Here is a 26,779-nt window from a genome sequence, read left to right on the forward strand (position 1 = left end):
TGATGTCTTACTTGGCTCGTTTGCTCGTTTGGTTGGAATAGATGTTTATTTATTGCTAAACAGAGAACCTAAGATCTATGGATCCTCATACGCTTGCTAATCTTTTTAAGAGATCCAATTATGATGAACCAATTGCTAGTGAGTTTTGTGCACTAGATTATCTTTATGAAGTTTTGCTTGAAATTCATGAATATGAAAATTGTGATGAAGTACTTTATGGAGTGATTCACAATGGATCTTTGAATAAAAAGCATGATTGCAATGATGATAGTATAGATTATATTAATGTCAATTATGCTTATAATATGCAAAACCCTAAGCTTGGGGATGCTAGTTTTGCTATGTCTACTACTTGTTGCAATGATCATGATTAGGGTGATTCTTCTTTTGATCTTGAAAATTTATTTAAGCCCCATGATGAATATGAGATTGATAATAATTTTTGCAATAATATTGAAAGTGGTTTGGAAGAGTGTCAACTTTAGATCCCACATATTTGGAGAATGTTCAATCTCATGAAGTTTTTGATAAAAGTGGGTTTGGAGAGGTCATGACTTTAGTTAATGTTAATGCCACTATTTTGGAAGAGTGTCAACTTTGCATACATGTGGATCGTGTTAAGAATATGTTTTGTGATAGATACATTGTTGAATTTGATTATGATCCTACATCTCATTATTATGAGAGAGGAAAATATGGTGGTAGAATTTTTCATGTTACTAAATTACCTCTCGTTATGTTGAGATTGCTATTGTTTCTTTCCGCTCCCTTGCATATGCTAGTTTTGCTTGCCTTGATAATTTGTTTGCCTATAATATGCCTATGCATAGGAAGTATGTTAGACTTAGATGTGTTTGTCACGTATTTTATGATGCTCTCTTTGTGCTTCAATTCTTGTCTTTCATGTGAGCATCGTTGAAATCTTATGCCTAGCTATAAGGCTTTAAAGAAAAGCGCTTGTTGGGAGGCAACCCAATATTTTTCCTTGCTGTTATTAAATAAATAATTTATCTAGCCTTTGTTTTGGTTGTGTTTTTTGTGTTTAATTAGTGTTTGTGCCAATTAGAACCGTTGGGAAGACTTGGGGGAAAGTCTTTTTGATCTAGCTGTAAAAAACAGAAATTTTAGCGCTCACGAGAATCGCTGCCATTTTTATTTGAAAGGTGCTATTTAGTTAATTATTTTTCAGATCTTTAATAGATAAATTCCTCACGTCCAGCAATTTATTTTAGAATTTTTGGGATTCCAGAACTTGCGTTAGCTACAGATTCCTACAGACTGTTCTGGTTTTTACAGATTCTGTTTTTCTTGTGTTGCTTGCTTATTTTGATGAATCTATGGCTAGTAAAAGAGTTTATAAACCATAGAGAAGTTGTAATACAGTAGGTTTAACACCAATATAAATAAATAATTAGTTAATTACAGTACCTTGAAGTGGTGTTTTTTTTCTTTCGCTAACGGAGGTCACGAGATTTTCTATTTTGAGTTTTGTGTTGTGAAGTTTTCAAGTTTTGGGTAAAGATTTGATGGATTATGGAACAAAGAGTGGCAAGAGCCTAATCTTGGGGATGCCCATGGCACCCCAAGGTAAAATTCAAGGACACCAAAAAGCCTAAGCTTGGGGATGCCCCGGAAGGCATCCCCTCTTTCGTCTTCGTCTATCGGTAACTTTACTTGGAGCTATATTTTTATTCACCACATGATATGTGTTTTGCTTGGAGCGTCTTGTATGATTTCAGTCTTTGCTTTTTAGTTTACCACAATCATCCTTTCTGTACACACCTTTTGAGAGAAACTCACATGATTTGAAATTTATTAGAATACTCTATGTGCTTCACTTATATCTTTTGAGCTATATAGTTTTTGCTCCAGTGCTTAACTTATATCTTTTAGAGCACGGCGGTGGATTTGTTTTATAGAAACTATTGTTCTATCATGCTTCACTGATATTATTTTGAGAGTCCTTTAGAACAACATGGAAATAATAAAAAAACTTTCATATAAGTTCATTGAATACTATGAGAAGTTTGATACATGATAATTGTTTTGAGATATGGAGATGGTGATATTAGAGTCATGCTAGTTGAGTAGTTGTGAATTTGAGAAATATTTGTGTTGAAGTTTGTGATTCCCGTATCATGCACGTATGGTGAACCGTTATGTGATGAAGTCGGAGCATGATTTATTTATTGATTGTCTTCCTTATGAGTGGCGGTCGGGGACGAGCGATGGTCTTTTCCTACCAATCTATCCCCCTTGGAGCATGTGCGTAATACTTTGTTTCGATAACTAATAGATTTTTGCAATAAGTATGTGAGTTCTTTATGACTAATGTTGAGGCCATGGATTATACGCACTCTCACCCTTCCACCATTGCTAGCCTCTCTAGTATCGCGCAACTTTCGCTGGTACCATAAACCCACCATATACCTTCCTCAAAACAGCCACCATACCTACCTATTATGGCATTTCCATAGCCATTCCGAGATATATTGCCATGCAACTTTCCACCGTTCCTCTATTATGACACGCTTCATCATTGTCATATTGCTTGCATGATCATGTAGTTGACATCGTATTTGTGGCAAAGCCACCGTTCATAATGCTTCATACATGTCACTCATGCATCATTGCACATCCCGGTACACCGCCGGAGGCATTCACATAGAGTCATATTTTGTTCTAAGTGTTGAGTTGTAATTCTTGAGTTGTAAGTAAATAAAGTGTGATGATCATCATTATTAGAGCATTGTCCCAAGTGAGGAAAGGATGATGGAGACTATGATTCCCCCACAAGTCGGGATGAGACTCTGGACAAAAAAAAGAAAAGAGGCCAAAAAAAGGCCCAAATAAAAAAATGAGAGAAAAAGAGAGAAGGGACAATGCTACTATCCTTTTTCCACACTCGTGCTTCAAAGTAGCACCATGTTCTTCATATAGAGAGTCTCCTATGATATCACTTTCATATTCTAGTGGGAATTTTTCATTATAGAACTTGTCTTCTATATTCCAATGATGGGCTTCCTCAAAATGCCCTAGGTCTTCGTGAGGAAGCAAGTTGGATGCACACCCACTAAGTTTCTTTTGTTGAGCTTTCATATACTTATAGCTCTAGTGCATCCGTTGCATGGCAATCCCTACTCATTCACATTGATATCTATTGATGGGCATCTCCATAGCCCGTTGATACGCCTAGTTGATGTGAGACTATCTTCTCCTTTTTGTCGTCTCCACAACCACCATTCTATTCCACCATAGTGCTATATCCATGGCTCATGCTCATATATTGTGTGAAGATTGAAAAAGTTTGAGAACATCAAAAGTATGAAACAATTGCTTGGCTTGTCATCGGGGTTGTGCATGATTTAAATTTTTTGTGTGGTGAAGATAGAGCATAGCCAGACTATATGATTTTGTAGGGATAGCTTTCTTTGGCCATGTTATTTTGAGAAGACATAATTGCTTAGTTAGTATGCTTGAAGTATTATTATTTTTATGTCAATATTAAACTTTTATCTTGAATCTTTCAGATCTGAACATTCATGCCACAATAAAGAAAAATTACATTGAGAAATATGTTAGAAAGCATTCCACATCAAAAATTCTTCTTTTATCATTTACCTACTCGAGGACGAGCAGGAATTAAGCTTGGGGATGCTTGATACGTCTCCAACATATCTATAATTTTTTATTGCTCCATGCTATTATATTATCTGTTTTGGATGTCAATGGGCTTTTACACTTTTTGTCATTTTTGGGACTAACCTACTAACCGGAGGCCCAACCCAAATTGCTGTTTTTTTGCCTATTTTAGGGTTTCGAAGAAAAGGAATATCAAACGGAGTCCAAACGGAATGAAACCTTCAGGAATGTGATTTTCTCACCAAACGTGATCCAGGAGACTTGGAGTGGGCGTCAAGAAACAACGGAGGAAGCCACGAGGCAGGGGGTGCACCTACCCCCCTAGGCGCGCCCTCCACCCTCGTGGGCCCTCCGTTGCTCCACCGACATACTTCTTCCTCCTATATATATCCACGTACCCCCAAACATCCAGGAGCACCACGAAAACCTAATTCCACCGCCGCAACCTTCTGTACCCGAGAGATCCCATCTTGGGGCCTTTTCCGGAGCTCCGCCGGAGGGGGCATTGATCACGGAGGGCCTCTACATCAACTCCATGGCCTCTCCGGTGATGTGTGAGTAGTTTACTTCAGACCTACGGGTCCATAGTTATTAGCTAGATGGTTTCTTCTCTCTCTTTGGATCTCAATACAAAGTTCTCCTCGATCTTCTTGGAGATCTATTCGATGTAATCTTCTTTTGCGGTGTGTTTGTCGAGATTCGATGAATTGTAGGTTTATGATCTAGATTATCTATGAACAATATTTGATTCTCCTCTGAATTCTTTTATGTATGATTGGTTTATCTTTGCAAGTCTCTTCGAATTATCAGTTTGATTTGGCCTACTAGATTGATCTTTCTTGCAATGGGAGAAGTGCTTAGCTTTGGGTTCAATCTTGCGGTGCTCGATCCCAGTGACAGAAAGGGAACCGAGACATATTGTATTGTTGCCATCGAGGATAAAAAGATGGGGTTTATATCGTATTGCATGAGTTTATCCCTCTACATCATGTCATCTTCCTTAAAGCATTACTCTTTTCTTATGAACTTAATACTCTAGATGCATGTTGGATAGCGGTTGATGTGTGGAGTAATAGTAGTAGATGCAGAATCGTTTCGGTCTACTTGTTGCGGACGTGATGCCTGTATACATGATCATACCTATATATGATCATAAGTATTCGCTTTTCTATCAATTGCTCGACAGTAATTCATTTACCCACTGTAATACTTATGCTCTTGAGAGAAGCCACTAGTGAAACCTATGGTCCGCGGGTCTATCTTCCATCATATTAATCTTCCAACACTTAGTTATTTCCTTTGCCATTTATTTTACTTTGCATCTTTATTTCTCTTTATCATAAAAATACCAAAAATATTATCTTATCATATCTATCAGATCTCACTCTCGTAAGTGACCGTGAAGGGCTTGACAACCACTTTTATCGCGTTGGTTGCGAGGTTCTTATTTGTTTGTGTAGGTGCGTGGGACTTGAGCGTGATCTCCTACTGGATTGATACATTGGTTCTCAAAAACTGAGGGAAATACTTACGCTACTTTGCTGCATCACCCTTTCCTCTTCAAGGGAAAACCAACGCAGTGCTCAAGAGGTAGCAGAGATGTCCATGCCCTTGCACCCCCCCCCCCCCACGTACGCCACGCTTGAGCTAAGCCACCCTACTTGATAAATACCACTAGTAGCCCTACGTTGTTTACCCGATAAACACCTCTGGCCGAGAAGGAGCTGGATTGTGAGGAGGTAGAGTGAGCGCGGAGGCCTGGATAGCCAGTCTGTTAGAGAAAAAAATCACACGGATTACCAGACTGTTGCTTTTCTGATCAGGCGCATGTATAAATGTTGAACATCCGTATCCTTTTGGTTATAATTAGACGCTATGAAAGCCACACTTTAATTTGTCCTCATATTGCTATGCATTTTTAATGAAACTGACCAGACCTAGATGGATATTTAGAGGATGCGGTTGGATGGTCGGCTCCCACATCCATGTCCCCGGACTGGTCCGACAAATATTGTCTCCGTTTTGAGGGTCGGCATTGGAGATTCCCTAAGCGACATGACAACAAAGAAGATATCCTTGACAAAGTATACTTAACTACATTGAAATGTGGTATTGTTTTAGACATATTTGAATGTTCGACTTTCGTATTTTCTTAAAGACTGCATCCTTCCTCACATGGAAAACATTGTGTCCATCCCTGACAGATCAACACGCAAAAACCAATCACACACCATATTTGTGGCACAATTGTTTTAGTGAATATTTGTGGTACAACCGTACAATGTAATATAGCCATCCGCTGGTAGCCTCAAGTGACCTTTTAATTCCGTTTAAGCTCACTTATCATTTTAATAATTTAATGAAGTTTTTTTTCAGGAAAATGAACTATCGAGCTAACTAAATCTAACCAAACTGGACTTGGAGGCGCCATTTACATCCCTAACTAAACTGGAGATAGAATTAGTTTCAGTCAAGCATGTCCATTGGAAGGAAATGGGTCTACATGTCGTCGAGGAGGATTCTCTTATTTTTTGGAACAATTTTAAGGTTTTGGCTATCAAGTGAACAATCTTTTACCAAGAGGAATTTCAAAATGAGGGACTGCAAACGATAGGCCCGGCTAGCGGTCCCGTTCCAGCGGCACCTCGGCCCACGGCCCACCTGCCAGTCTGCCACATCACACCACCCTACTTGGTGGTGGCACCGAAGCACGCCGCAATCCCCGAGCTTTGCTGGGGCTGGGAGGGGAGGGAGCCTTCCCGTCGCTCGACGCATTTCTCGATCGTTCCCCGTGGTAGCGAGCCGCGCACGCCGCCCCGATCATTTCGCGGGTCTCTCCCGCCGCGGGTCGCCGGAGGAGGATGCGCGTGGAAGGCGCCGTGGGGATCAAGGGCGAGGAGATGGAGCAGGCCTCGGCGACAACTCCTACCACCAGGTACAGAATGCCCCGCGGCATTTCCTTTGCTGGGTTCATCCAATTTCGCCATCTCCGTCTGAAACCCGCCCCGTAGTTTTTTACTGTAGCTTCGAAAGAGGGTTTCTCGTGCTGGGGTTTTTGCGAGCTGTAGTTTGCGGCGTCGATTGCTTCAGGCGTTGGGGAGTTTGGGCGCCGGAGATGAACTGTTTTGATTGAGCCAACTGCTAGGTTGTTGTATAGCTGCGTTTCGATCGAATTCTGTTTGCGATGTGGCTAGACTACTAAATTTTGTAGGAGAATGTCAACATGTTCCTCGTTAAAAACATTGGGGCTATTTTTATACATGCAAAATTGAACTTCTTTGTCATGAAAAATTGGGGAAATGGAACTAGTTGTACTTGTAGCATTCAAATGATTCCAGAAGCAGGGAAAACATGATATCTTGTCCTGATAGATTTCTGAAAGTTGTTTGGGTTGTCTACTGAAATTTTAGCTTAACAAAGCAGATAAATGCAGAGCAATTCCTTCTTACAGTGCCTACAAAATGCATTGGCTCCTAACTCCTAAGATTCAAGTATTCAACGACTAAACTCGGTCAATCCAGTGAGTGCGCTTGCAAGTATGCATTTCCAATAACAAACCGCGACTAGTTGAACTAGCTGAATACCCGTGCGTTGCTACGGTGACAACAGTAAAATATATAATGCATTAAATAGTGCCTTGTCCCTCATCGATGATCATGTACTCCTCGAAACCCACTTTATCCGTGTTGTGGATACACATAACAGGTAGGCCCACGAAGGATCGAAATATCATAAAGCATGGGGTCCACACAGCATGTGGGTCCAGATAAATTTCATACAGACATACTATCCACTCGGATGACCATCAAGTCACTCGGACCACAACAACCACTCAGAGCATAGCACTCCACTCGACCAACTCATTCCACTCGGAACACCTGATCTCACTCGGATATGCGAAGACCAACAGTCGACAAGGCACACGAAGCATCATCTTAGTAGCAGGCTGAGTTATGGCATTAACGCCCGCACTTTGTAACATAGGAGGTGAGGGGATGGCGCACTCTATATAAGCCACCCCCACCACTAGACTACACTACTAGGGAAAACCTTATACACAGAATCTTAGCAGCAGCGCGGCATAAAAACAGGCGCTGCTGCTAAGTAGTAGCAGCGCTGCTAAGTAGTAGCAGCGCGGCTACGGAAAGCTCGCTACTGGTGCAAACTTAGCAGTAGTGCGTGACGCTTAAACCGCGCTGCTACAAAAATCCACCGACAGTACACAACGACATAAGTTTACCAGTAGTGCGGCGTCAGGGAGCGCGCTGCTGCTAATGCCATAGTAGCAGCGCGCTTTTTGTCACCTCGCTGCTGCTAATTTTGAAATTGTGCACAGGGTTGGCCCGTTTAGCAGTAGCGCGTGACAGGAAAGCGCGCTGTTGCTACGCTCTTAGCAGCAGCGCGCTTTCTCTCCCGCGCTACTGCTAAGATGCAGCACCCACCACCTTTTCCACCTCCCCTCCCCATCTCCTCTCCTCCCTTTCCCCTACCTCCCACATCCTCCCTCTCTCACTCTTCTTCTTCCTCAATACTTCTCCCCCCATTACTCTCCCTCTTCTACCTACCTTTCTCTCTCTTCATTACTCCTAGCTATAACTACACCACCTCCATTAATTCATCTCCTTTCTCTTTTTCCTCCCTCCTCCACTAGTTGAAGTTGTCTCCTCCCAAATTAGCTAGCTAGGTAGATGTAGCATTTAGTTAAGTGACCTATTTTCCCCCTAACTAGATCTTTCTTTGTCAAGAAGAGCTTTGTGCACTTTTGACCTCCCTACATCATCATCTCCACCGTGTGCTCGATCTCGAGATAGAGGTGTGATTAATATTTCATGCTTTTGCAAAATGGAAATATATGTTCCTATTTTGTATACACACTTAATTAGCCATTATTATGCATGGGTCCAATGATGTAATATATATATATATATATGTTCCTATTTTGTATACACACTTAGCCATTATTATGCAAGGGTCCAATGATGTAATATATATGTTCCTATTATGCTGAGGAAAAGAAAAAAGGGAAACTGGTTATAGCAGTAGCGCTTTAGTGAAAAAGAGCTACAGCTAGTCAAGGTAGCAGTAGCGGTTTCTGCAGAAAATCGCTATAGCTGCTCGTAATAGTAGTAGCGCGTTTCGTGTAAACGCGCTACTGCTACGTCCACTTAACCGAAAATTCTCCCTCTCCCTGCTTCATCCCGCCTCTTTTTCCCCAAATCCCCACTCTCTCTTCCCCGGCCCCGTCGCACCGCCGCGCCCGCCCCTGACCTCGGCGTGCTCGCCCCCGACCCCACCGCCCCCGACCTAGGCGCGCTCGCCCCCGGCGCCGGCGCTCGCCCTCGACCCGTCGGCCCTCGCCCCCTCCCAACCTCGGCCGTCGTCGGGCCTGCCTCCTCGCCCTGCACCCTCTGTAAACCACCCCCCTCTCTCTCTGCTAGCTAGGGTTAATTTACTTAGGTTTAGTTATGTTAATTAGGTTATCTATTTAGTTATGAATTTAGATAGGTTTCAAAATTTGCTGAACTTATATGCAAATTTGAACTGGACATGTGATATGTGGATATGTCATGTTTTGGACATGTCATGTTTTGGTAAATGATCCGAGTTGCCTATGTTACGCCGGAATGTTGATTCATTTCCGTTCCGGTGAATTTCAGGCGCTCGATATGTCCATTTTTTAGCAAAGGCCATGCCGAAATTTCCCCTGAATAAAGGCATGATTTGTGCTACATAGTTGGCATATCGAGTGCTGGCACATAGATTTCTTTTTTATCTCATTTCTCATTTATTCATACTTTTAGAAATAAATGAGGACACTTAATCATAGGAAACATGTCGAACAACGAAGAAACTGGGCCTTCTGACCAAGATGCAGACGAGATGGATTATGAGGGTGAACAAGACTACCTCGACTTTTTGACTGCTAAGCAAGGTTTGCAGGTCCGCCTCGATGATGGTACTAACACCGACACCGACGGCGCCGGCACCGATGGCGGCGCCGAGACCGGTGGGGAAGGTACCATCGGGGAAGATACCAGCGCCGATGCCGGTACCGAAAAGAGGCATAAGAAGCAGAGGATACGAAAACCTAAAAAACTAGGGATTGGAAGACTTGTGATCACAAAGATGGCACCTGGAAAGTTTGAGCCGTTAGAGCCGGAAGAACCTCGCAAGTGCTATGGGAACCAAGTAGGATGCATCCTATGGGAATGCGCGAGCATCAATGACGATGACTTAAGGAGTAAAGAACATTTGACGCAGTTGCTCCTAACGAAGTTGCACAAGAGATTCAAGTTCCCCGATCGGGATGATAACATAGAACAACCGTGGGATGATCCGAAGATGAAAAAGATTAACAATAACGCCATGGGGCAGGGGTTAAGGAAGGGTCTAGAAGGTGTGCCCAAGAAAAAGGAGAGAAAGAGATTGGGGAAGATAGATGCCTCCAAACAAGCCAGAGCACATAGCAGCCAAACGATGCATTCTGAAGAGCGTGTACCCGTGAAAGGTGCGGCCATGTTCCATCTCACGGGCGAGCCGATGCTACCGCCGAAACCGCTGGAGGCACTATCAGGGGATCTCAGGAGACTGCATGACCATGTGTTGTCGACTGAGAAAAGCCTACTAGCCTCAAAGGATCCAGGATATCCGACATACGCGGTTCGTGTGCCTGAGGGGAAGTGCTACGTCGAGACACGGCCCGCCGAGGTGTTCTTCCTGCGGTTTGACCATATCTTTGAGATGTTTCTGACAAGGCGGCTCGATTTTACAATTGTCCGCCTTTTTGTGCTACATATGAGATCTGTCATGAACAGTGAAGAAGTCTCGCAAATCTGTGTGGCGGATCCGTACTACATGCATGAGTCTTTCTTGAGTCTCGGCGACTTTGAGCGTGAAACTGCTAGGGACTACCTCCAAAACTTCATGGTACAGAATAAGGACCGGGAAATTGTCCTCGTGCCTTATCATCCAAAGTAAGTCAGTTTCGAACAACGCTTTCATACATTTCAATCATTCCTTCTCTCTCTCTAGGGGAATAATTTGAGGTGTCTTTTCCCCGCAGCAACGGGCACGCCGTCCTTATCGTTCTTTATCCGCAAGTCTCCCACGCCGTGTATTTTGACCCTTCCAGTGACTACGAGAAAAAAGACTACACCCACATAATGAATATTCTAGATGATGCTCTCCAAGGCTTCAGCTTTAGAGGTGGCCACATCCAGATCAAGAAACAAAGGAACAAGAAGATGGGTTTCGCGCATAAAACTAACTTCTCCTGCATTCAAGTCCCAAAACCAAGCAAGAAGGATGGATAGTACATCCTCCATCTCATGATTCAGTTCAACACGGATCACCAAAAGCTTCGCATGAGAAGCAGAAATGATGATCATATCCACAAGTGGCTAGAATCTCATGGAGAAGCGGATTATAAACTTAGAGATGACTTCTTTCGCATCCAAAGTGACATTGCGACGATCATCATGAAAGAAGTCGTCGATGAGAAGGGGATGTTCCACCACGGCCCTATATCGCGAGCTGACGTCCGAACTCGCATAGGCATGCAACGTCTAGACCTCACGCCATTCAAGAAGCTAGGGTCCATCCTTGATGATATGGAAGGATGGAACTTCTAGTGATTTATGATGCCGATGATGATGATATGTGTCGGTTGAACTTGTATACTATTTGTAGCGATGCAACTTTGTGATGTCCACGATCCCTGCCGAACTTGCGTAACGCTACTCTATTAGTTTCCGTACGATGACCTGCATACCTCTAGTTAATTAATTTGCGTAATGTATGTTGCATCTAGTTGCTAACCCTTTCTTTTTCGGTGTTCTCTAGTATATTTTGTTGCATATATATGATTGTAAATCCTCTTCATGAACATGCATCTCTAACAGGTACCTAGTTTCTTGATGGCGAGAAGGAACTGCTATGTCGTGTACAAAGGGAAGGTTCCAGGGGTGTACAACGAGTGGCATGAGTGTCAGGCGCAAGTGAATGGGTTCTCGGACGCCAGCCATAAAGGCTTCAAAAGCAGACAAGAAGGAGAAGCTAGTTACTTGAGGTTCACGCTAGCGCGAGAGAGGACTCGTAACCGCCATCTCATGTACTGCATAGTTCCGCTCTCACTCATAGTGATAGCTCTTCTCGCGTATACCTTTGTTTAGATGGATGACGTTGTAGTTGCAAGTATTCGAGACTTGCATGTATCGCTATTTTCGAGATGATCACAAGATACCACTTTGTGTTGGATGATGATTATGATGAGACTATTTGTATGTATATGCTATGATTACATTTGTGGTCTCGCAGGCATTTGTATGTGTATCATGATGACATTTGTATGTGCTAAAGATTATTCTATAAAGCCTGTTCAAATACAAAACAAATATGCCGAAAAAACAAAAAACTACTAAAATTAGCAGTAGCGAGTGGAGAAAAGTTAGCAGCAGCGCGGTTGTAGCAGTAGCGCGCACAGGGGAAGCGTGCTATAGCTATTAGCAACAGCGAGGTTCCTTTAAGCGCGCTGCTGCAACACTTGTGTAGCAGTAGCGCGGGTGGACCAGCGCTACTGCTATACGTTAGCTGTAGCACCTTATTAGTAGCGCCGGCCCCCGCGCTACTAAAAGGCCGAAAACCCGTGCTGCTGCTAGGCTTTTCCCTAGTAGTGCTAGGGGGCTTTCTTCTTCCATCTCTCTCTTTTTCACCATTAGTCTCAGGACTACAGGGATCCGTTCTCCTCTCATTGTAATCTCCGGATACATACTAAGATAAAACAAAGCCTCTCCGGAGCACGAGACGTAGGTTTGTTATCTCCACTGTGAGGGGCCCGAACTCGCTAAAACCACTGTGTCACCCATATGCATCTCGATACATCATGCTCCTTTATCCTACCCCTCTCTTATTGTCGGAATCATTACCACGACAATCCATGCGACATCTCATTCTGTTATGCCTACCCTGCAAAATATCAATGTGTTGATCATTCCTTCGATCCTTGCCACTACACACGTTGGTTCTTTCATATACAAATATCTTTATCATGGAATTTGTTCCCACCGTTTTCCCCAGAATTAAGTACATAATTTGAGCGCGAGGTTTGATATATAATCAGCATAACAAATCGATTGATAGAATGTTGCAAAATAAGTAGGACTTGGGAAGATATCCATCGGATTTTTTTTTGAAACGCGGTCCCTTAGGGCCCGATTCATTAAATAAGCTCAAAGAGAATTGCCCGGTTAATAAACAGAAAACCGGGCGAAAACCGTTACAGCTGGCCCGCAGAAACAAGGCACACAGGGCGACCTGACAACCCACACAAGAACGCACACACGCCGCTGAGGGGAAGCGTCGAGGCTTGCGCCGGCCGATGCCAAACAGTCAACCACACGCGCCGGCGACCAGTCAGCTCCGACTCTGTCGACGAGCATTGCAGGAGAAGAGCGTTGGGCTTGCGCCGAGCCAGCGCCAGAGCGGCGACTCCTCGAACACGCCGGAAGAGACCGACTACCAAGAACCATCAACAAACCTGACTCCGCCCGAAGCCGCCATCGTTGCCACAAACAAGAAGCCGCGCAACATCTGCATTGCCAGACGGGCACCTGCCGACCACAATGCCGCGAGCGTCCAGCCCATGAAGCATGCAACCGGGATCCGAAGCTCTTCAAGGTGACGCCCCAAAGAGGGAAGCGACGATGTCGACGCCGTCGCCCGACCCAACCGGGCCTTAGGCTTTCACCCGAAGAGCAAGATCCGAGGGCGTAAGGGGATGCCGGACTCCACAACGACGCCTCCAAGGAGTTTAAACGACGTCCACAGACGCCGACGCCGCCGGCCGGCAAGACCAGCCAAGCTTTCGCCCGGAGTATCCCCAACACCACCAGCACCCTCACGCACTGCACCTTAGCTGACCCGCCCAATTCTCGCGAAGCCACCGCGCCAGTAGCACCGAAGAGCCACCACACCTCACCTCCCCGCCGGACGAGAAGACGCCGACAGGCCAGATCCGGCCGATTTGGCATCCCACCACTGCTGCGCAACAGGAGCCACCAGAGGCCAGCCTACCACCGGCCCGACCAGGGACCGCGCCCCACAAGGCAGGCGGGGGGGCCGCGCCCGCCCCGACACGTCAGAAAGGAGCAGTCGGGCCGGAGGCCAGGCGCCCGCCGACGGAGCTATCGCGGCTGCCACCCGCGAAGGCCGCTGCCAGGAGGCACAGGGGCCTGCCGGAGCCACAGCAGAAGCCCCCGACGGATCCATCGTGCGACGTGGAAAAAGGGGATCGAGCCTTCCCATCCCGAGATCTCGCGGCCTGGCGGGAGGAAAACGCCCCCGCCGCTGCCGTCCGCCGCCAGGGCTTAGCCCGGCGGACTCCTCCGGCGATGGCGAGGGGAAGAAGGAGGGGGGAGGGCGGCCCGGCGGCGCGACCGAGTCTCCGCCCGTGCCGCCTCAGCCGAGACGACGCGGGGGCCTCGTGTGCGTGACTTATTGCTACTTTACGGTTATCCATCGGATTTTGGACTAACCAGACCATTCAAATATAAATTTTTGTTCCTCTTTCCCTTGTGTTCCTATTTGGCTAAGTCCTGGAGTTATTGCCTTTGTCTGGTCAAAGCAAGTGCAGAAACTTCAAAACCATATTGAGTTGGAGACATTGAAAATAAAAGATGGACACACATCAACATCTTACAATCTGACAATGATATATGAGAAACATATATTCAAAGTTGCCTACATACTTTGTCATCACTGAAGGAATTTGAACAACACAGGGAGACCGGTGAATACTGGATGATAAATTATTTACATGCAGCAACGTAGCGTCAAGTTTTCAGATCATGTAATTGATCCAATAGGCGTTCATTCAATTTTCAACATTCGTTGAAAAACTACAGTCTCCTGATTGCTCCCTCTCCGAAAATCACCAATTTCCTTTCTCCCTCCCAACCCTGAAGAAGATAAAGCATGATGATGGTCTTTCTCGTCTCTACCTCAGGCTCCCAGCTGCTTTTGTTACATGTGCACTCTTTATCCAACTCCAATGAATTGTAGGTTCTTGTTGCTTCTTAGAAAAAATGGCTAAACATGAAGGCCACGCCTTAATATAGATAATTAAACAGGGGACATGTGGTAATCTCAAAGTCCCTGCAACACACAAACAGTAATGTGAACAAATGTGCAATTAGCTTTGCCTCTGGCTTCACATTAGTGAGTACAAAACCCGACGCCAAAGTTTGTTCTTTTTTTTGGCAAAGGGTATAGTAAGAAAGCATGAACATGTAAAAATAGCACCCACCTGTTGAGCACTTGCACATGTGGACCATCCTGTTGCACCAGCTAAACGCCGGCCGACCAAAACATGGTTAAGCCCCCCTTTGCCGAGCATCCTCTCGACCGTGTACTCGGGAGATCTTCCTATCTGGTTCTGATAAGATGAAGGAAGTTACCATCAATTTTTGGCTCTCATTCGACACAAGATTGACAGTTTGCCGTATGTGTTTCACTTCAGCTTGGACCAATTCTGCTGTCGCACCAACATCTTGGACTACTGCTGAATATGCAAAGTCTTTCTCCGTACAATATTTACTTCAGCCACATGCTTCAGATTTCCATAGGAAAAAAGGCTCATGTCGGTGTTCTGGGAACGGGGTTCCCTAGATTTGCCTGCCTGCGGCCTGCGGCGTGGCTCGGGTGGGGGCCTAGCACGGCCCGTCTTCATCAGCCCAAGCTCAAGACCCTCGTGAGGGGCCAAGCCTCGCGGGGCGGACGACAGGAAGCTTCCTCAAGAGCGGCCTCATAAGGCTGGCTCGTGAGGAGGCGGAGAGATCAATATGAGGGTACCTCGCGAGGATCCCATGACGCAAGCCATGACGATCAAGGCCAGGCGGGCGCCGGCCTGCACAGGGTCCTTGTTTCCCCTTTGGTGCAAAGGGGGCAAGCACAAGCCAAGGTATCAGGCAAAGGTTACCATTCTGGTGCAACGAGACCAAGACCAGCCGGACGGCCGGACGGAGATCACCGTGGAGCCCAAGACGGCGTCATCACCAGTGCTTTCAGCAGCCGAAGACCACCTTTGGTCAGGATAACTTGTACTAGATGTTCCCCTTCAAAATGGCCAATTGTTGGCGCCCTTCCCGCTCAATTATTCGGGGAGAGGCCTAGGGCCTCTATAAATAGAGCTAGCCTCCACAAGGAGAAGGGGAGGGGTAGCAGCGGCGACATCGAGAAATCTGGTAGAACCCTAGCAGAGAGAAAGAGAACCCAGTAGAGACTAAGTAGAACACACCGCACCAACTCAAGAACACCCCTCGCGAGGCTGTTCTTCCCTTGTGCTGTCCATCATCAACCCCAGAGGCAATCCACCACACCACACACTGGAGTAGGGTATTACACCACAACGGTGGCCCGAACCAGTATAAACCTCGTGTCTCTTGTGTTGTTCATCATTTTCATCTTAGTTCGCACGAGAGGATCGGACGTAGATCGGTAGGGGAGAGATCTCCGCGCGCACCCCAGTGTTCGAACCTCAAGGGTCTGCCAGAACCCGAAATCCGACATTTGGCGCGCCAGGTAGGGGTGCGCCGGAGTCCTTCTTCCTCCGCGTCGTGTTCCGCCGCTTCGCCACCCAGATGTCAAGCAACCCGGCTGCCAACGCCGACCGCTGGGCGGCGTGGCCCACCCACGCCGTGCCGCCGTCTCAGGGCGACCTCAACCTTGCGCCTCAGGCAGCTCACGCTCTGCAGGGTGCTGGGGGACGCGGGCGACGCGGCCAGATGCCGCCTGCCCTCACGCCACGGCAGGTGCGGGCCGCAGCAAGGGACTCGAACCACGCCGCTGCTACGGCACCATACACCCGACGGGAGCAGGCGAACTCCAGGGCCGCGCTCACGGTGGCCCGAGAGCTACTACGGTGCCGCTTGCTGGAAGGCGGCCACGACGTGTTGTTGGAGCGAGTGGCCGAGCTCCTGGACGCCGCCACCTCAGGAGCGCCCCCTTTCTGCATCCAGCTGCCGCCCCAGATCCAGGACAGGTCGCACGACGGCATTCTGCGTGCCCACGCGATTTTAGGCGGGCCCCAGGGCCGGTCCAGCGCCAACACCTCTGCCAGCACCGGGCGGCTGATCACGCCGGCCCTTCCCCAGGCCGGCGAAGGGATGCGCGCCGCAGCCTTTGGCCTCGGTGGACCACCGCGTCATCACATACAAGGCGACGCTCCAAGCCAGACTGCATGGCCTACAGGGCGCTACAACGAGGTCCACGAGGTGGTCGCCCCGGAGGCCTATGTACCCCGCATGGTGGATCAAGGGCGCGAGCTGGAAGAAGGTCATGGCTCGTTCCTCGGGCCCGGCTGGGACAAGGAGGCGCCGGAAGCCGAGCTCTTTCAGGAACCCCAAGAGAGCACCGACAGTCGCGCCGACAGCAGCAACTATCGGGTACCACTCATCCCTTAGAAGCAAGCTTACGCTAACCATTGGTCGCAGGAGGTGCAGGTCGCCGCAGTGGATGGCTGCCCCAACGCTGCAGCCTCTTATCCCTCAGGAGGAGGGTGCAGGGGGCTGCAGGAAAGGGGCCGAGATCCGGGCTCACCCTCGCAGCGGTCGGGTCAAGGTGTTCTCACGAGGTAGGCCCTCCGCCGGAGAGGTGCCCCATGGCCTGCCCTTGGCGGAGGACCCGTGGTCGTCGGGGGAACCGCTGGCGACCGCTCTACCCCATTGGTGTCGTCCTTGGTTTCCGGTCGCCGTCAATGGCGGTAGAGTGAGGTGCAAGGCGGGGCCCTCGTCTGGCGATATGAAGCAAGGCCGGTACCTGTGAAGAAGGCCCAGTGCCTGTGAAGCTCGCCGCCCCGTGACACTCTCACGTAATAATGAGTGGGGCTGTACACGCCCCGGAGTCTCAAGAGCGCCGGCCTCAGGCCCTGGGGCTCCCGCCCACGCCCAGTGGCAGCACTTAGCTCCGCGCTGGTGAGAAGACGTCGAAGACTAGACTAGGTTCCGGATGCGGCTTTTTTGCTTTTCTTCTGCCTTCTTGCTTTTTTGCTACTTCCTTGTCGGCAAGTTTCTTCGGTTGGATTTAAGTTGGATTTGAGTTCGAAACTTGCGTGCATTCAGGGAGGGGGTGTTTAGTCTCGTTCGAGCAATCTCTCGCGCTCTGGTTTTGGCTTTGCGTCAAAGGTTAACATCGGCTACCCACCCTCGCGAGCCCCTCACGAGCCAGGCCAGGCCAGGCACGTTCACAACCAGGACCGTTGTCTCCGCACCCTCTCCGGAGGTCCTCATCACAGGATCCACAAGTTAATCAGAAGACACCGAGGAGCAGCGGCCCCCGCAGGCCCGCTCGGGGCTCGTCGGGGTCGGAAGGTACACAAGTCAGCTGACCCATCACCGGGCCGACAACTACGTTCACACACAACATCACGCTTACCAGAGTACTAAGTGCAAACCTTTACATGAGGGGCTTCCCCTTGCAAAATGCTCTTACATCCTTCAGGGCCAAGCCCGAACTTTCTTTGTGCAGGTTAAGCGGCAGTAACGCGCGGTTAGTCGGACATATCACTCACCGCGTCTTGGGCATCCTCGGAGGCATCACTGGCACCGTCAGCATTCCCGCCGCTGCCGGCGGCATCTCCATCAGCGCCAGGCTCGTCCACAACATCGCCTTCATTGGCGCCCACAACCACGCCGTCGTCATCGGACGCAAAGGCCCTGACGAGGGCGTCCAAGTTGTCCTCCACTCACCGCGCCAGGTCGCCCTGGACGGCAATGGGCACGGGTGCGATGGCAGCGTCGAAGTCGAAGTGGGGGTCCCTATCCTGCAGATGGCTGAAGACGCGGGAGAAGGCATGCCCAAGAAAGCCTCGGCTCCTCTCTTCAACAAGCCAACGGGAGCTCTCGGACCGGTTCTCCAGAAGCGTCACCACATCGGTGAAAAATTCTAGGTTGCCGGCGTAGTTGACCTCGTGCGGCTCCCTAGCGGCAGCCTCGCAGATGTAGCCCAAAGCTATGTTGGCCCTCTCTCGGAGCGTTTGAAGCATGGGGGAGTGCACGTGCTCCAGAACCCGCCGCCGACGGAGCTCGTCCTCACTCCGCTGCGCGACGGCCTCGGCGTCATCAACCCTTTGTTGAAGAAGAAGCAGCTCCGCCTGGGAAGAGGACAGCTCCGCCTGCGCCGCACCAAGGGCGGCTACGGAGGAATCCGCACGCCGCGTCTCTTCAACCAACTTGGCCTTGATGGCCGCTGTCTTGCCCTCAGCCTTGTCCCTGATCAACATCAACCTCGCCTCGTGTTTGCGCTCGAGGACCGAGCGAGCTCCCGCCACACGGGGTCGACCTCTTCCTAGACCCGGGCTTCGCGCGCCGCAACGTCGCCCTCCGCCTGGGCCGCCAGGCGCTCCCTCGTCTCCAACCATTCCAGCTCAAGGCTGCGCTCAGCGGCCTCGAGCGCCAGCGCCTCCTCGCGCCTCTGGAGCTCCGCCCGGTCAACGGCGGCCTCCTGCATCGACCCAAGGGCCGCGTGGCGCAGCTCTATTTGCTGCTCCAGGGAGTTGCTCCGGGCTTGGAGCTCCCATACGCGCTCCTCCGCATCCTTGCGTCGTCGGTCTGCCTCCCGAGCCTCCTCGACGGCCCGGGAGCAGGCCTCCCGTGAAGCCGCCAGCGACGCTTCGGCCTTCGCGTTGTCAAGGTCACGTTGATGACATGCGAGGGCAATGGCGACCTTCAGCTTGCGCCTCTCCTCAGCAAGGCGCAGGCCTTCAGCCTCGAGGCACGCATCCTCGGCAGCAAGCACTGCTCCGACCCGGTTCACCATGTCCGCCGCCCCCTGGAGGAACTCTTCACGAAGGGCACAGTGCTCCCGAGCGCGCCTGAGCACATCTTCCACATCACCCTCTTCCGCTGGAGCATGTAGAGGGCCCCGAGGCGGTAAGCCCCCTTTAGGCATGGGGCAGGGGGCTGTCGCCCCAGCCGTCGCCAGATGGACCGCCCTGAGAGTCCGGCCTGGTGTCGATCCACCCACGGAGGAGGAGCCAAGGACAGACCTCAGCCATTCGCCTTCTATGACCAGAGAAGGGGCGTGGGGCATGTTGGGGATCGTAGCAGAAATTTAAAATTTTCTACGCATCACCAAGATCAATCTATGGAGTAATCTAGCAACGAGGGGAAGGAGACTGCATCTACATACCCTTGTAGATCGCTAAGCGGAAGCGTTCAAGTGAACGGGGTTGATGGAGTCGTACTCGTCGTGATCCAAATCACCGATGATCCTAGTGTCGAACGGACGGCACCTCTGCGTTCAACACACGTACAACCCGGTGACGTCTCCTACGCCTTGATCCAGCAAGGGGAGAAGGAGAGGTTGGGGAAGACTCCATCCAGCAGCAGCACGACGGCATGGTGGTGAAGGAGGAGCGTGGTAATCCTGCAGGGCTTCGCCAAGCACCGTAGGAGAAGAGGAGGAATTGGGAGAGGGGGAGGGCTGCGCCAGAACTTTGGTGCGGCTGCCCTCGCAACCCCCACATATATATAGGGGCAAGGGAGAGGGGGGCCAGCCCCCTCAGATCCAATCTGAGGAGGTGGCGGCGGCCAAGGGAGGTTGCCTTGCCCCCCCAAGGCAAGGGGGGCGCCCCCCCTTTAGGGTTCCCCCAAACCCTAGGTGCATGGGCCCTAGGGGGGAGGCACCCAGCCCACTAAGGGGCTAGTCCCTCTCCACATACAGCCCATAGGGCCCTCCGGGGCAGGTGGACCCTCCCGGTGGACCCCCGGAACCCCTCCGGTGGTCCCGGTACAATACCGGTAACCCCCGAATTATTCCGGTGACCGTATGATGACTTCCCATATATAAAACTTTACCTCCGGACCATTCTGGAACTCCTAGTGACGTCCGGGATCTCATCCGGGACTCTGAAAAACATTCGGTAACCACGTACATCTATTCCCTATAACCCTAGCGTCATCGAACCTTAAGTGTGTAGACCCTACGGGCTCGGGAGTCATGCAGACATGGCCGAGACAACTCTCCGGTCAATAACCAACAGCGGGATCTGGATACCCATGTTGGCTCCCACATGCTCCATGATGATCTCATCGGATGAACCACGATGTCACAGATTCAATCAATCCCGTATAAAATTCCCTTTGTCCATCAGTACGATACTTGCCCGAGATTCGATCGTCGGTACCCCGATACCTTGTTCAATCTCGTTACTGGCAAGTCTCTTTACTCGTTCTGTAACACATCATCCCGTGATCAACTCCTTGATCACATTGTGCACATTATGATGATGTCCTACCGAGTGGGCCCAGAGATACCTCTCCGTTTACACGGAGTGACAAATCCCAGTCTCGATTCATGCCAACCCAACAGACACTTTCGGAGATACCTGTAGTGAACCTTTATAGCCACCCAGTTACGTTGTGACGTTTGGTACACCCAAAGCATTCCTACGGTATCTGGGAGTTGCACAATCTCATGGTCTAAGGAAATGATACTTGACATTAGAAAAGCTTTAGCATACGAACTACACGATCTTTGTGCTAGGCTTAGGATTGGGTCTTGTCCATCACATCATTCTCCTAATGATGTGATCCCGTTATCAACGACATCCAATGTCCATGGTCAGGAAACCGTAACCATCTATTGATCAACGAGCTAGTCAACTAGAGGCTTACTAGGGACATGGTGTTGTCTATGTATCCACACATGTATCTGAGTTTCCTATCAATACAATTCTAGCATGGATAATAAACGATTATCATGAAAAATGAAATATAATATAATAATAACTAATTTATTATTGCCTCTAGGGCATATTTCCAACAGTCTCCCACTTGCACTAGAGTCAATAATCTAGTTCACATCGCCGTGTGATTAACACTCACAGGTCACATCGCCATGTGACCAACATCCAAGAGTCTACTAGACTCAATGATCTAGTTCACATCACTATGTGATAAACACTCAAAGTGTTCTGGGTTTGATCATGTTATGCTTGTGAGAGAGGTTGTAGTCAACGGGTCTTGCCATATTCAGATCCCTATGTATTTCGCAAAACTTTATATCGTAGATGCTACTGCCACGTTCCACTTGGAGCTATTCCAAATTGTTGCTCCATTATACGTATCCGGTATCTCTACTCAGAGCTATCCGGATAGGTGTTAAGATTGCATCGACGTAACTCTTTACGTCAAACTCTTTATCACCACCATAACCGAGAAACATTTCCTTATTCCTCTAAGGATAATTTTGACCGCTATCTGGTGATCTACTCCTAGATCACCTTTGTACCCTCCTGCCAGACATGTGGCAAGGCACACATCAGGTGCGGTACTTCAGCATGGCATACTGTATAGAGCCTATGACAAAAGCATAGGGGACGACCTTCGTCCTTTCTCTTTCTTATGCCGTGGTCAAGCTTTGAGTCTTACTCAACTTCACACCTTACAACTCAGGTAAGAACCCCTTCTTTGACTAATCTATTTTGAACTCCTTCAAAAACATGTCAAGGTGTGCATTCTTTGAAAGTACCATCAGGCGTCTTGATCTATCTCTATAGATCTTGATGCCCAATATGTAAGCAGCTTTATCCAGGTCTTCCTTTGAAAAACACTCTTCAAACAACCGTTTATGCTTTCCAGAAATTCTACATTATTTCGCATCAACAATATGTCATCCACATATACTTATCAGAAATGTTGTAGTGCTCCCACTCACTTTCTTGTAAATACAAGTTTCTAGCAAACATTGTATAAACCTAAAAGCTTTGATCACTCCATCAAAACATATATTCCGATTCCGAGATGCTTGCTCTAGTCCATAGAAGGATTGTTGGAGCCAGCATACCTTTTAGCATCCTTAGGATCGACAAAACCTTTTATTGTATCACATACAACTTTTCTTACGAAAACTGGTAAGAAAACTTGTTTTGACAACCATCTGTAAGATTTCATAATCGAAAAATACAGCTAATGCTATCATGATTCCGACGGACTTAAGCATCGCCACGGGTGAGAAATTCTCATCGTAGTCAAATCCTTGAACTTGTGAAAAGACTCTTTCCCACAAGTCGAGCTTCATAGACGGCAACATTACCGCCCACGTCCGTCTTCTTCTTAAAGATCCATTTATCTCAATGGCTTGCCGATCATCGGGCAAGTCCACCAAAGTCCATACTTTGTTCTGATATATGGATCCTATCTCAGATTTCATGGCTTCTAACCATTTTTCGGAATACGGGCCCACCATCACTTCTCCATAGCTCGTAGGTTCATTGTTGTCTAACAACATGATATCTAAGACAGGATTACCGTACCACTTAGGAGTAGTACATATCCTTGTCAACCTACGAGGTTCGATAGCAACTTGATCCGAAGCTTCATGATCACTATCATTAACTTCCTATTCAACAGACGTAGGCGCCACAGAAAACATCTTTCTGTGTTGCATCACTCTCTGGTTGAAGTAAAGGTTCGACAACCTCATCAAGTTCTATCTTCCTCCCACTCAATTATTTTTGAGAGAAACTCCTTCTCGAGAAAGGACCCGTTCTTAGCGACAAACAATTTGCCCTCGGATCTGAGATAGAAGGTATACCCTACTGTCACATTTGGGTATCCTATGAAGATGTGTTTGTCCGCTTTGGGTTCGAGCTTCTCCGGCTGAAGCCTTAAGCATCGCAGCCCCAAACATTAAGAAACGACAACTTTGGTTTCTTGCCAAACCAATGTTCATACGATGCTGTCTCAACGGACTTAGATGGTGTCCTATCTAAAGTGAATGCAGCTGTCTCTAACGCATAACCTCAAAATGAAAACGGTAGATTGATAAGAGACATCATAGATCGCACCATATCTCATAAGGTTCGATTACGACGTCCAGACACACCATAACCCAGTGGTGTTCCAGGTGGCTTCAACTATGAAACAATTCCACAATGTCTTAAGTATTTGCCAAACTCATAACTCAGATATTCTCATTGATCAGATCGTAGGAATTTGATCTTCTTGTTATGATGATTCTTAACTTCACTATGAAATCGCTTGAACTTTTCAAACGTTTCAGACGTGTGCTTCATTAAGTAAATATACCTATATCTACTCAAATCGTCAATGAAGATGAGAAAATAGCGATATCCACCGCACGCTTCAATTCTCATTGGATCACACGCGTCAGCATGTATGATTTCCAACAAGTCACTTGCCCATTTCATTGTACCTGAAAGCGGGGTCTTAGTCATCCTGCCCATGAGGCATGGCTCGCATGTGTCAAGCGATTCAAAATCAAGTGACTCCAAACATCCATCGACATGGAGTTTCTTCATGCATCTTACACCAATATAACCTAAGCGGCAGTGCCACGAGAAAGTGGTACTATCATTATTAACTCTACATCTTTTGGCGTGAACATGTGTATTACCACGACCGAGATTCAATGAACCATTCACATAGGGTGCATGACCATGAAAGGTATCATTCATGTAAACAGAATAACCATTATTCTCTAACTTAAATGAATGACCGTATTGCAATGAACATGATCTAATCATATTCATGCTCAACGTAGACACCTGATAACATATATCTAGGTTCAATACTAATCCCGAAGGCAGATGGAGCGTGCGATGGTGATCTCATCAACTTTGGAAACACTTCCAACAAACATCGTCACCTCGCCCTTAGCCAGTCTCCGTTTAGTCCGTAGCTTTTGCTTCAAGTCACCAGTAATAGCAACTGAACCGGTATCCAATACCCAGGTGCTACCAGGAGTACTAGCGAGGTACACATTAATAACACGTATATACTTTGTTGAAGTTGCCAGCCTTCTTATCTACCATGCATTTGGGGTAATTCTGCTACCAGTGACCGTTCCCCTTACAATAGAAGCACTTAGTCTCGGGTTTGGGTTCAACCTTGGGTTCCTTTACTGGAGCGGTAGCTGGTTTGCCATCCATGAAGTTTCCCTTCTAGCCCTTGCCCTTCTTGAAACCAGTGGTCTTGTTAAACCATCAACACTTGATGCTCCTTCTTGATTTCTACCTTTTGCGGTCTTAAGCACCATGAACAGCTCCGGGATCAATTCCATCCCTTGCATGTCATAGTTCATCACGAAGATCTAGTAGCTTAGTGATAGTGGCTAGAGAACTCTATCAATCACTATCTTATCTGGAAGTTTAACCCCCACTTGATTTAAGTGATTGTAGCACCCAGACATTCTGAGCACATGCTCACTAGCTGAGCTATTCTCCTCCACCTTGTTGGCAAAAGAACTTGTCAGAGGTCTCACACCTCTCAACACGGGCATGAGCCTGAAATCCCAATTTCAGCTCTTGGAACATCTCATATGTTCTATGGCGTTCAAAACGTCATTCGAATCCCGATTCTAAGCCGTAAAGTATGGTGCACTAAACTATCAAGTAGTCATCAGGATGTGTCTGTCAGGTGTTCACAACATCCACAGACGACGTTGTAGGGGTTTGCACGTCGAGCGGTGCATCAAAGATGTAAGCCTTCTATGTAGCAGTGAGGACACTCCTCAGACTACGGACCTAGTCCGCATCATTGCTTACAATATCTTTCAACTTAATCTTTCTCTAGGAACGTATTGAAACAGGGAGCTACAACGTGAGCTATTTATCTAAAACATATTTGCAAAGACAATTTAGACTATGTTCATGATAATTGAGTTCATTTAATGAACTCCCACTCAGATAGACATCCCTCTAGTCATCTAAGTGAAACATGATCCGAGTCAACTAGGCCGTGTCCGATCATCACGTGAGACGGACTAGTCAACATCGGTGAACATCTTCATGTTGATTGTATCTTCTATACCACTCATGCTCGACCTTTCGGTCTTCCGTGTTCCGAGGCCATGTCTGTACATGCTAGGCTCGTCAAGTCAACCTAAGTGTATTGCGTGTGTAAATCTGGCTTACACCCGTTGTATTCGAACGTTAGAATCTATCACACCCGATCATCACGTGGTGCTTCGAAACGACGAACCTTCACAACGGTGCACAGTTAGGGGGAACACTTTTCTTGAAATTTTAGTGAGGGATCATCTTATTTAAGCTACCGTTGTTATAAGCAAATAAGATGTGAAACATGATAAACATCACATGCAATCAAATAGTGACATGATATGGCCAATATCATTTTGCTCCTTTTGATCTCCATCTTCGGGGCTCCATGATCATCATTGTCACCGGCATGACACCATGATCTCCATCATCGTGTCTTCTTGAAGTTGTCTCGTCATCTATTACTTCTACTACTATGGCTAACGCTTTAGCAATAAAGTAAAGTAATTACATGACGTTTATGTTGACACGCAGGTCATAAATAAATTAAGACAACTCCTATGGCTCCTGCCGGTTGTCATACTCATCGACATGCAAGTCGTGATTCCTATTAGAAGAACATGATCAATCTCATACATCACATATATCATTCATCACATCCTTTTGGCCATATCACATCACAAGGCATATGCTGCAAAAACAAGTTAGACATCCTCTAATTGTTGTTGCAAATTTTTACACGGCTGCTATAGGTTTCTAGCAAGAACGTTTCTTACCTACGCCAAAACCACAACGTGATATGCCAATTTCTATTTACCCTTCATAAGGACCCTTTTCATCGAATCCGATCTGACTAAAGTGGGAGAGACAGACACCCGCTAGCCACCTTATGCAACTAGTGCATGTCAGTCGGTGGAACCAGTCTCACGTAAGAGTACGTGTAAGGTCGGTCCGGGCCGCTTCATCCCACGATGCTGCCGAATCAAGATAAGACTAGTAATGGCAAGCAAATTGACAAAATCGACGCCCACAAAACCTTGTGTTCTACTCGTGCATAGAAACTACGCATAGACCTAGCTCATGATGCCACTGTTGGGGATCGTAGCAGAAATTTAAAATTTTCTATGCATCACCAAGATCAATCTATGGAGTAATCTAGTAATGAGGGGAAGGAGAGTACATCTACATACCCTTGTAGATCGCTAAGCAGAAGCGTTCAAGTGAACGGGGTTGATGGAGTCGTACTCGTCGTGATCCAAATCACCGATGATCCTAGTGCCGAACGGACGGCACCTCCGCGTTCAACACACGTACAGCCCGGTGACGTCTCCTACGCCTTGA

At 47.7% G+C, this 26,779-nt stretch overlaps 1 protein-coding gene and 1 pseudogene across 1 annotated transcript in view; one reads left to right on the plus strand and one right to left on the minus strand.

Moving 5' to 3' along the window:
• Positions 1-6,503: 6,503 nt before the first annotated feature.
• LOC147991889 (uncharacterized) overlaps positions 6,504-26,779 on the plus strand; it is a 75,226-nt gene continuing 54,950 nt past the window's right edge. Inside the window, exon 1 of the mRNA XM_087538856.1 lies at positions 6,504-6,577. Coding sequence (XP_087394982.1) covers positions 6,504-6,577 — 74 coding nt within the window. The remainder of the gene's footprint in view (positions 6,578-26,779) is intronic.
• Positions 12,888-16,693, minus strand: LOC147991890 (uncharacterized; annotated as a pseudogene).

This window comes from Triticum urartu, chromosome 1A, assembly GCF_056163025.1.
Source record: "Triticum urartu cultivar PI428250 chromosome 1A, HENAU_Tu73, whole genome shotgun sequence".
Classification (NCBI taxonomy): domain Eukaryota; kingdom Viridiplantae; phylum Streptophyta; class Magnoliopsida; order Poales; family Poaceae; genus Triticum; species Triticum urartu.